Raw genomic sequence first — 11,573 nt, 5'->3', positions numbered from 1 at the left:
GGAATGTGTAGCCCTAAGTGCTTACAATAGTACTTCAAATCAATAAACTCTCACTCAAAGAACTAAAAAAAAAGTGTGTGTGTGTGTGGGAGACCAAAAGTGTGCAAAGCAGAAATGCACACTCTGAGTACCCGTACTAAGGGCCAACTTAGGAATTTTCCAGAGACTTTTCTATTGGTTCACTTGTGTGAGGGGGTGGGGCTAAATTTCCCTGCTCAGTGTCTCTCATTGGCTACAGTAGTGACGTAAACAAACAGTTGCGTCTCATTGGCTGAAAAGTAGTGACCTCCAGTGGTCTCCCTGAAACCTGGAAGCCCCTGTGGAGGTACCCTACTGCAGGCTCTCCTCAGGTTGGTCTATTAGCCATTCACTACCATCTCAGGGATGCCGAAGAATCGAACTTGACAGTCAGGATATCTCAAGCTTCATCAGAAAGCCTCGGTGTTGCCCAGGCCAGTGGTAACTATGCAGAGAATTCTGCGCCGTATTTTAAATTTCTTTTGGAGGAGCACCGAATCTGAAGAAAATCTACAGATTCAAGATAATCCTCTTGGAGACAGTCCCCATGATCAAGGTAATCTTCTGGGAGTCAGTCCCCATGTCCCCCACTCAAGAAGACTCCTCAGAAAAGGGCCTCTCTCCACCATGAGGTGTTGTGGGACACAGATGGCGGGAGGGACCTGCCGCCATCCTGAGTGGCTGTTGAGCATGAGGGTGTCCCTGAGTTCCCAAGAGTTAGGCCAGCACTGAACTGTGCCCCAAGCTCCCGTGGTGAGCCAAAGCAGGAGGGTGTTTGGACCAACTCAAAGAACACGTGACACAAGTCTTTGCGGGATGTACTGTCTCTCCCTTCCCCCTTGCAAGAAGCCTTTGTGTATTCCCCAGAAAAGGGAACATCTCACTGGAGACTGAATTTGGTCTTGTTTCCCATGCACACATGTATCTGAAGCCAGGAAGCAGAGTCAGTCATAAGGAGGGTACTATGAAGGAAGGTGGCCGGTTGTCCCAGCAGGATACTGGAGCCAGTTCCCAAAACATTGCTTACCCATTATGCTCATGAAGAATAAAAGACAATTTGAAAACATGTCCTTACATCTGCACATATCTTTTAATGCTTGGTCAGAAATTAGAGCCATGGTTATGCATTTGCTGCTGCTGCTGAGGCAGGCATATACCAGCAGTAATGGGAGTTTAAAGAGGCTTCCTGAGCAGGACTTGTACTCTTACTGGGACAGGCCACCCACAGATGCTGTGGAAGTGACATTCAGTGGTCACAATCTTAGGGCCCAGGAACGGTTTTTCTGGTCAGAGAAGTGATGATACGTGCTCACATCTACACAGGTGCTCAGAGTAGGACTTCTGTGTAGAGACGGATTGCATTTGATATGAACTGTTGTGACCTTTGTTTATCTGTGTCATAGATATCTCCAAGTTGAAGACTGTCAGAGGAATTGTGACCACCCTGTGTACCGACTGTGGCTGCATTAATGAATCTATCTTCTTCAATCCAGACATGGTGTGTGGCAATGTCCCGGTGAATGTTGGAATGAATGTCATTGCTCTAGTGGAAGAAGATGAAACAACTCATGCACTCAAAACAATCAAAGTAAGACTGAGTTAGCTGAGACTTTCTTATAGTGATGGCATTTTGATATTTCCTCTTGGATTAAAATGAGCATCATTCATGGTCTTGATATCTCTTGCTCATATAATCCCTCCTCTCTCTCACTGATTGGACTCCCTGAGCTCGACTTGGGGCTTGGCCGTGGGTCTCTGCATCTGCTTCCATCAGTCACTGGATGAGAGTTCTATCATGACAGTTAGGGTGTTTACATATCAGTGGATGATATTAAATTATTTTTAGCTATAATATCCAAATTGATTGTCTCATCAACAGGCTACAAAACAGCCTTTTGCCAGTATTGGTAAACATAGATTATTTTTAATTACTATTATTATAAAATAATTTTATATTATATTATTATAAAATGAGAACTAAAATGGCTTCATAATATTATTTTCAAATTATAAAACTCTCTTTTTTGTTGCCTGTTTATGTGTGGTGTGTGCGTATGCGTGTGTGCGTGTGCACGTGCGTGCATGCGTGCATGTGTGTGTGTGTGTGTGTGTGTGTTGTATGCATGTGGAGTCACCCATGCAGGCATGTGTGAAGGTCATAGTTCAGCATTGGCATGTTTCTCTCAGTTTCTTGCCCCCTTCTGTTTAGGGACAGTCTCTCACAGAACCTGGAGCTCACTGTTAGGGCTATTCTGCCTGTCCAGAAAGTCACAGAATCTCGTGGTCTCTACCTCTCAGTACTGAGGTTACGGATGGATTCCACCACACCCTGCTTTTATGTGAGGGTGCTGGGAATCAGCAGTCAGGCCCTACGGTTGCACAAGATGCACTTCATCCACTGAGACAGTTCCCTAACCTCCCAATTTCTTTAAATCTTAGTGATAATGAAGCAATTTTCTCTTTTTACTCCTCTCATTAGTTAAATTCATAATAGCTCTTTCCATGTTAGGAAAAATACTGTCTTTGTTAGGAAAATTGTGCATGTTTCTTCCCATTATTTTACCTAGTACTCTGTGTTCTTGATTTTACGTATAATGTTAACGTACTCTAAGTATGCTCATTGTGTCTTTACCTTCTGATTTTTAGCAGGAATTGTAAAGCTAATGTCAATTCATGATTTATGTGGACATTAATTTCTTTTCCAATGTATTTATTCTTGTTTTAGGAGACAGAGTCTCAGTCTGTATATCACATGCCTGGCCTCAGATTCAGTCATCTCCCTAGTCTCTTCATTCCACGTGCTGGGGTTTCAAGCCCCATGTACTGTCTCATTTTGGTTTTGTTTTTCTAAAAGCTGTATGTTTACAGAAATACAAACATTCAATCACCCTGATTTTGACATAGGGTCCTGGGACAAGGATCCACACCTTGCTTTATAACTGGCTATGTGTAGTGGTCCTGTACCATGTATTGGATCATCCACTCAGTGCCATTTGATTGGGAAGGGCAACAGTATATGAAAATCTTTCCTTAAGCCTTAGAATATATGTGTATTCTTCTCTGTGTTCCCAGTATTTCTACTTTTGAAGATTTATTTTATTTTTAAGCATGTATACATGTGTCTGTGTGAGTGCATGCCACCTGTGTATACATGCTTGCAGAGAACAGTGGCAGTAGTGGGAGTGATAATGGCCTTAGGAGCTGCCTGACATGGGTGCTGGGAATCAAACTCAGGTCTTCTGGAAGAGCAATTTGTGCTATTAACTCCCTTGCCATCTCTCCAGCTCCATTAGTAGTTATTTATTAGGTGGAGAAAAAAAAAGAACTTGGAGAATGCAAGTTTGCCAGGAAAACCCTGAAATTATTCAAGGTACAGTGTATCTGTGGTTTCCTGTAGAATCGGAGTGCAGAACAGGTCTAATCACTGAACCTAAAGATGTGTGTGCATTCAACATAGATGGGTAATTTCTTTTTGGAATGCACTGACCAATTCACAGAACAAGCACAGACACAATTTATGCATCTTCTCATGTCCATGTTGATAGTGTTGAAAGCTGTCATTGAAATGATTTCTACTGAATGAGGGCTGTCTTGATGTGAAAAATAAAGCACTTTGTCTCTAACAAGAGTCGTATGTCCCAAATGTCCTTACAACTGTGACAAACCGACTCATTAAATTGCAGTTGTTTTGGTGGTGAATCATTTGCATATACAAAGTCCTGACTGTAATTGTTATTTTTAGCTGCAACCACTATCTCCTTATCTTGTAGGTGAAAGCTGTGTCGGATCCCATTTATGGTATTGAACCATCCGAATTTGACAAGAGACTTTGCATTAAATGTGTGACTTATACAACAGGAGACAACATCTATATCAGTGAGGAAACTTTCTTTCCCATGCAACTTCTTTCTGGAGGTATGGTTTAACATTTTATTTAGTTCCTTGAGAATTTTACATAATGAACTTAGACTGTATTCATGTCCCGTAAATCTGCCCCTTCCCTATCTACCCAACTTTGTGTCCTCTTTGTATTCACTGATCAAATTCAGTTTGTACTGCCTATAAATTCACGGCCATGTGGCCTTCCACTGGAGCATGGTGGACCTAAAAGCACTTTAAAAAAAGCACTGATTCACTGTGTTGGCTAATTGTTAGGTCAGCATGACACAGACTAGAGTCATTTGGGAAGAGAAAACACCAATTGAGAAAATGCCCTCTTGTAGACATGGAAGTACATGCCTTTAGTCCCAACACTTCTTGATACCTTGTCTCAAAAGCAAAGCAACAAAAATTCTATGATCTCAGCACTCAGAAGCCAGAAGCTAGGGTTTCTTGAGTTCAGAACCACACCTTGGATATACAGTGAGCTTTAAAAGACCCTGAAGAAACATATCTGAAAAACCAAAAATTTTAAAAAGAAAAACTACAGAAATAAGTTGATAAATAAAAACCATATAGAGTCATCAGTGATTGCATTCACACTGTAAATGATATCAGGAAAGTTTTAAACAATATTAACCTCTTTCTCCTTTATTGTACCTTATTTCCAATTGTAAGAACACCTCCCACATTCTGAAGATCGTATAACCCAAGCTCAATAGACTATAACTATCTCTTTTTCAATGCCTTTAAAAGAAGCTTCATGCAAGCTCAACCCAGACCAAATCTCAGCATCAAGTGTGAAAGTGGACACGAAGTTCACTCCTAGCAAAGGAAATATTGATAATTGATAGCTTCTGGGAGAGGGAGCATGTCTTCATTAGGGTTTCAACTGCTGTGATGAACACTGTGACCAAAAGCAACTTGGGGAGGAAAGGGTTTATTTCATCTTGAAGATTGTAGTCCATAGTCAAGATAAATAAGGGCAGGAGCTCAATACAGCTACCTAAGACAGAAACTGAAATGGAGACCATGAAGGGGTGTTGCTTACTGGGTTACTTACTCCTCATGGCTCACCCTGCCTTCTTATATACCATTAAGACAACCTATCCTGGATTTGTACCACCCACAATGTGCTAGGCCTCCCTACTAATCAAGAAAACGACCTACACAGGCCAATCTGGTGAGAGCATTTTCTATTCTCTCTCTCTCTCTCTCTCTCTCTCTCTCTCTCTCTCTCTCTCTCTCTCTCATTTCTTTTTCTTTTTTTTTTAATACAAGATCTCTCTAATTAGCCCTGGTTGTTTAGAACTCACTATATAGACTAGGTGGGCCTGAAACTTATAGAGTTCCCCATGCCTCTGACTTCCAAGTTCTGAGATCAAAGGTGTGTGCCACTATGCCCAGCTCTATTCTTAAAAACAAAACAAAAACCATTTATTAATTTTTATTTATGCATATGAGTGTTTATATGCACATATGAGTACTATGTGTGCCTGGTGCCTGAGGAGGCCAGAGGAGGGTCTTAGATCCTCTGAAACTAGAGTTACAGATGGTTCTGAGGCACTGTGTGGTTTCTGGGAAGCCAACCTGTGCCCTCTACTACAGCAGCATGAGCTCTTAACTGCCTAGCCATCCCTCCAGGACTGAGATAATAAGCTTTGGCCAGCACATCTGACTGCATTCAATGTCTGTTCATTGAAAACACCCTACATGTAAGGGATTTATATTAGATATACGTCAGTCATTGCAAATAGCCCTGGAGCCTTTGCTCTCTCTCCACCCCTTCTCTGTGTCCTTATTCTGGAACACTATCTCAACAGTTAGGTCCTCACATTTTCTCTTTAGCCTAGGTATGCTGAAAGGCTCACTGGCTCAACAATTTGCTTCAACTAATGTGCCTGGCTGCCTCTCCCAAAGGAGATGTAACAATTTGAGGAGGAATACCAGTGATCCTACCAAAATGCTCACTCCGAGACACACAGTTGTTAGTTATCAGCATCTGACCATTAATCAGGGTAGAAGAACCAGTGTTTGAAGCATTATAAATTTCCCTTATTGTAGGAAGATGTTCAAGGTGTCTGTGATGGGGTTTTGTTTTTTGTTTTTGTTTTTGTTTTTTTGAGACAGGGTCTCACTTTGTAGTCTGGGCTGTCCTGGAATTCTTTCTGCAGACCAGGCTGGCCTTAAACTCACAGAGATCTACCTGCCTCTGCATCTGGACTGCTGGCATTAAAGGCATGAACCACCATACCTGTCCAAAAGGTATCTAAGTATTTGGAAAAGTTACTTTACATTCAGGAAATGTTGTTTAGCCTATTTCAGTGACAAATGACCTGAAGTAATGTGATATGATGTAAGTGCAATTGTATTTACATTTCTAATTTTCTTTGCTGTTTTAGGGTTCTTGCCTTTTAAAGGAGACTTGTTGCTGGTTGAATATTCCTTGAAGCCAGGTACTCCAAACATCACTATCAACGCTGTGAGCTTCCTAAATTCCCAGAATATGGATGAGGTAATTTGCTTCCATATTGCCTTTGTCCTCGGTAGGTAGCTGCCTATTCTTCCTTTCTGATCACTTTTTTTTTTTTTTACCCAGGATTTTGTTTGGTATTTTTGGCAATATATCCCCTGCCAAAGTGGACACATTCACTGATTGAAAAGGAAATAAGCAGAAAATAATGTAAAATATATACACAGTTAACGCCTCACTTGTGTGCTTTACTTGATGTTAGGATGTTTGTGGACAAGAGTTAGAAAGCGTCTTGGCTGTGAGGCAATTGTGGGAGAAATTTGAGTGCACTGGGTTTGAGGTGTTCAGCCTGCTAATTAAAGGTGGGTAAGACCTTGGTCAGTACAGCCTGAGAATGAGATGTAAAGTCAGGGAGCTAGAGTGTGAGGCCACATTGTGTAGCATGAAGATCGTGTCTTCTCATCACACAGGAGATAGAGTGTGAAGCCATGTTGGGTAGCATGAAGGGCATGTCTTCTCATCACACAGGAGATAGAGTTTGGGGTCACATAAGGTAGCCTGAAAAGGCATGTCTTCTCATCACACAGGAGATAGTGTGGGTCCATTATTGGGTAGCATGAAGGGCATGTCTTCTCATCACACAGGAGATAGAGTGTGAGGTCACATTGGGTAGCCTGAAGGGCACATCCTCTCATATGCCACCCAATGTTTGTCTTATTTCTCTGCTTTAATAGGAGTGAGGTGGGATGCTGAATCATTGTGATAACACAGTACCCAGGCATTCCCTGTGTGTCAAGGATGAGAATCAGTGATGGGTTGAAGGACCTGCTGAGTAGAGCCAAGGGGTTGTTGAGGGCCATCTGTGGTGGGTTATGCTTCTCCATACTCATTGCCCTCATTTCTCTTGATAGGTCTGTGTTACCAGTATTGATGGAAGAACTGGCATAGTAGATGACATCATCTTTTTTACTGAGGATTCCCTCCAGAAGCCTACAGATTATACTCCGGGATTGTATGACATCGTGAATGTGGTTGCTGTGGACAGCATTCAACCACACTGTTCTTGGAGAGCAGTATCAATGATCCCAGTGGAAACATATTGACGAAGCCTTGTAATTCACGATTATTTGTAAGGCTCTGGGCTAATAAAACAAAATGAGCATGTAATCCAAAGGTGTATGAACTATGACTCTTCTTTTGAACATCCTGTTGATTTCATTAGCAACTTGAACCTATTTTAGGAAGGTACCTTGTTAATTCAAAACCATGCCCTATTGGAACATGATTTTAGCAAAGAAATAGCCCTGCCCTTAGGGTAAATGCATCATTTTCTATAAGCAAGAGCAGATTCTGTGTTGCCACTGGCCTCATGGGCCATTAAGCAGCATGGAGAAGCAAAGCATTTAACTTTTCAAGATTCCAGGAGTGAGCAGGTGAATGTGACCAGGTATGATTTAACATTACAGCTTGCTTCTAGCTTGAGTCTCTTTATGCCTTTCCAATTTTTTTTGGTCTACAATATCTTTCATTTCCTACCAGCTGCTCTGCTGCTCCATTTGTTAAATTTAACTGTTTCCCCACACCAGCATGTCAAGGGGAACTCAAGAGGAGGTAGAGATGGGTATGTCACCTGACATTGTGGGGGAATCTATGGATCCTCTTCCTATGCTAGCATTTAATCTCCATAAAAATAGGGTGTTAAGTGAATTGTTTTCCAGTTCCTACCATTATAATAGTTCTTAGTGGACCCTAGGGGCAGACTGAAACCTGCAGACTAGTAAATCATTTCACTGGCCTGTAGTAGTGTTTTACTATAGTTTCAATTGCTTCAATTTAAATTGTTCCACCTTCCATTAAGAACTCATTTAAATAAAACATTACCATATGTGCAAAATATCAATTCTGTGACCCATTTTATGGGATTAGAGTAGTTCATTTGCAGACATGGATCAGATAAAACCCTAGATCCCTTTTCAGGATCCTGACATTGTTGACCCAAGGGGGAAGTGTCTAGACAATATACACATAAATGTGTCTTAAGGCCAGTGACATTTCAGAGATCCAGTATCACTGGAAAGTGGTGGTATGTTTATCCCAGGCATATTATCCATGATTTGACCAGAAGCTCATGTCCACAAGTGACAAAGTTTTCCACATATACCCTGGCTTTTTTTTTTTTTTTACCATCACAGTTCTCCCAATATTCGCTTCCTTGAAATTTCTCTGGATCACCAGATAACTCTATGCCATCTCAACTGTAACTGTAACAACTCCAAAATACTATTAGTACTATTTTATTTTTTGAGACAGAGTTTCACTGTGTAACAACCTTGGCTGTCCTGGAACTAGCTCTGTAGACCAGGCTGGCTTCGAACTCACAGATATACACCTGCCTCTGCCTCTTGAGTGCTAAGATTAAATGCATGCACCACCACTGCCCTGCTAAATTATTGTTATTATTATTATTAATTATTTTAAAATTGTGTACATTGCTGTATTGTCTGCATGTATGTGTGAGGCTATCAGATTCCTTGAAATTAGAGTTTACGGACAGTTGGGAGCTGTAATGTGGGTGCTGGAATTTGAACCCGGATCCTCTAGAAAAGTGGTCTGTGCTCCTAACCACTGAGTCATCTCTCCAGCCCGAAGATATTTTAATATTTTCTTAATTGATTCTTTGGGAATTTCACATCATGCACCTCAGTCCTATTCACTTCCCACTCCCTCCATATCCATCCTTCACCCTTGTTGTGTCCTCCACCAAGGAAAACTAAAAAAGAAATAATAAAAATAAGATAAGAACAAACAAGCAAAAACAAAAACAAAAACAAAAGGAAAAAAAAAACACACTTCGATCCTCAATCTTTCCTGCCTCTCCCTTTCTTCTTCATTCTTCTCAGTGGCATTGGGAGCTGCTGTGCATCATGCAGTAGACCCTTTTGTCCACACAGCTTTACTTAGAAATGTGCATTGTGTAATGTGTTGCTGGGCAGGTTCAAGGCCTCTGGGTTCTGAGGCCCCAACAATACTGGACACTCACCAAAACTCCTCTTGATATAGATATGAAAAGATATCCTGCTATTATCCCAAGTCATGGAGACGCTATGGCTATGGTTCTGCAGGACCAGTCTCTTCAAGTCCTTCAGCAGGTCACACACAGATGGGGTAGGTTTGGGGAGTGTGCCTGGGTGGTAGCTAAGCTGTTTTGCCCAGTGCTTGGACCACCCCTCTCAGGTGAGGGGCAGAGCCAGCTCTCCCACAACGGTGGTGAGTGGTGGGGCCAGCTTTCCCAAGTATAGGTGGTGGCATCTTTCCTATTAGTTGAGGGGCCAGCTCTCCAGTGCAGGGTCATCAGAATCCATTATCTCAGAGCCAGTGAGGGACAGGGTCAGCCCTCATGTGGGGGTGGAGGCAATTCTCTTCAGGCCAGGCTGGTGAGGGGCAGGGCCAGCTCAGCACAGCCCTTGAACTTCAACACGTTTCAACCAATGGTTCATCACATGATTCGAATAGGCCCCTGTGGTAACATAGGCAATAGACATCAACACAGACCCTGCTGTGACAGGAGCACAGATCCAGACATAGCCAGCAGCAGCAGCTTGGGCCTAGATGTCACCATAGCCAAACGTGGCAGTGCAGGCCTCTCAGGTCGGCATGGGCCCAGCAGCATTGTGGTCACCGGACTATGACATAGCCCCAGGTGGCATGGCCTTCAGTGGTAACAGAGCCATGGACATCAATACAGACCCTGGCTGTGGTAGGGCCATGGACCTAGATATCAATATGGCTGTTTCCTGCTATGAGTTTCTTGTGTGCTATTGTAGTTTTTCCATCATCTATTGGGCACCATTTCCCCTCTACTAAAGGAATATTTAGATAACCTTGTGGGCTGACAGCTATGCACAGCCAGAACCCCAGTTAAAGTGTCTCTGTAATTATCTTCATTGGCAGCATCCGGCCAGGTCCATCCCCAGACAGAAAAAAGTACCTTATCAGAGACACCTCTGTACTCTCTAAGAACAGACTTGTGTCCAGACTACCTGTTTGAGAAGGCCTGGCGGATGTGCCAATTAAGCTTTACTTCCTCCTTTCCCAAACCTTACCTCCAGTTCCAGATCTCCCTTTAACTATCACCAGAGGCATCTAGCTGAGCACAGGTTGCCTAGCGACCCAGCACACTTCCCCCCACCTGCAGAAAAACAGCAGATAGCTTGGACAGATAGGAGCCACAGGAAAAAAGAAGACAGGTTTATTTTCTCCCATAGACCTAGCAACTTACAAATTCTTAACATTTTCTACCAATCAAATTTAAGATTATAGTTGAGCACATAAGATCCCTTTTCTTAGATATTACCCGAATTTAGCCTTTAGTTAATTCATTAGTCATTTCCCTTTTGGGCTGCAAATGATAATTAACAATTACTGCCCCTCTATGTGATTCTTATCACCCCTCTGGTTGACCCTGGAAGCCTGGTGGTCACTGCCTGAGAAAAATTCTTACCTGCCTTTATGACCCTGTAGAATTCAAGCCTGGTGACCTTGCTCGATCAGGGGCTTGCTATTGCTTGGGTTTATACCTGGATTCCTGGGAGACTTAGAAGGAACGTAGAGAATGAAGAGATGGAGAATGGAGAGGGATACAGATGATTTTGACCAGAGAGTACACGTGGACAAGATGGAAGATGAGGAAGAGCCAGATGGGGAAGTACTAGCTGGGTAAGAACAAGGTGAAAAGGACCTAGATGAGGCAGAATTAAGACGAGAGAATTAAGATAGAACTTAGAGGGAGAAATAGATAAATATAGAGAGAAATCAGGCAAGAAAGGAGCTAGACATGAGAACAAAACTGAAGTTGTGTATAAAGGATGTTATGCCAGAGGAATTAAAGCAAGTGGACGATAGAGCTTGGTGTGCTGAGATTCTATTTCCCAAAAACAGTCCTCACCATTAGTAGTTCTCTCTCCTGAGCCTCTGGGATGTCTAATATTAAGGCTGGTCCCTCTAATATTATAGAAGAAAATGGAATTAAACAAGATGGAAAAAAAAGATTCTACACAGAAAATAAAAGGAGAATAAAGAAAGTACAAGGTAAAACTCATAAAGTATATTGGTGGCAGTAGGTCCATACATATGAGTTGGGTACTGTGAATGTAAATGGACTATATGTATCAGGAAGTGGGAGATTATAACATTATAAAACATA

General features: G+C 42.1%; 1 protein-coding gene across 2 annotated transcripts; it reads left to right on the top strand.

Moving 5' to 3' along the window:
* Positions 1-207: 207 nt before the first annotated feature.
* Positions 208-7,537, top strand: LOC143270741 (cancer/testis antigen 55-like). 2 transcript variants are annotated; one of them, XR_013047979.1, is made up of 6 exons: positions 208-574; positions 1,422-1,606; positions 3,789-3,933; positions 6,300-6,412; positions 6,497-6,732; positions 7,282-7,412. XR_013047979.1 is itself a non-coding variant. In XM_076561755.1 (5 exons), the coding sequence occupies exons 1-5, from the start codon at positions 466-468 to the stop codon at positions 7,471-7,473; spliced, it is 744 nt and encodes a 247-aa protein (XP_076417870.1). In that variant the 5' UTR covers positions 208-465; the 3' UTR covers positions 7,474-7,537. The 2 variants fall into 2 exon arrangements, 1 of the variants encoding a protein (XP_076417870.1); XM_076561755.1 differs by lacking the exon at positions 6,497-6,732 and having other exon boundaries at positions 7,282-7,537.
* Positions 7,538-11,573: the final 4,036 nt, after the last annotated feature.

This window comes from Peromyscus maniculatus, chromosome X (genome assembly GCF_049852395.1).
Source record: "Peromyscus maniculatus bairdii isolate BWxNUB_F1_BW_parent chromosome X, HU_Pman_BW_mat_3.1, whole genome shotgun sequence".
In the NCBI taxonomy this organism is placed as follows: Eukaryota; Metazoa; Chordata; class Mammalia; order Rodentia; family Cricetidae; genus Peromyscus; species Peromyscus maniculatus.
The sequence above is the reverse complement of the archived record's forward strand: the minus strand, read 5'-3'. Positions and strand labels throughout refer to the sequence as shown.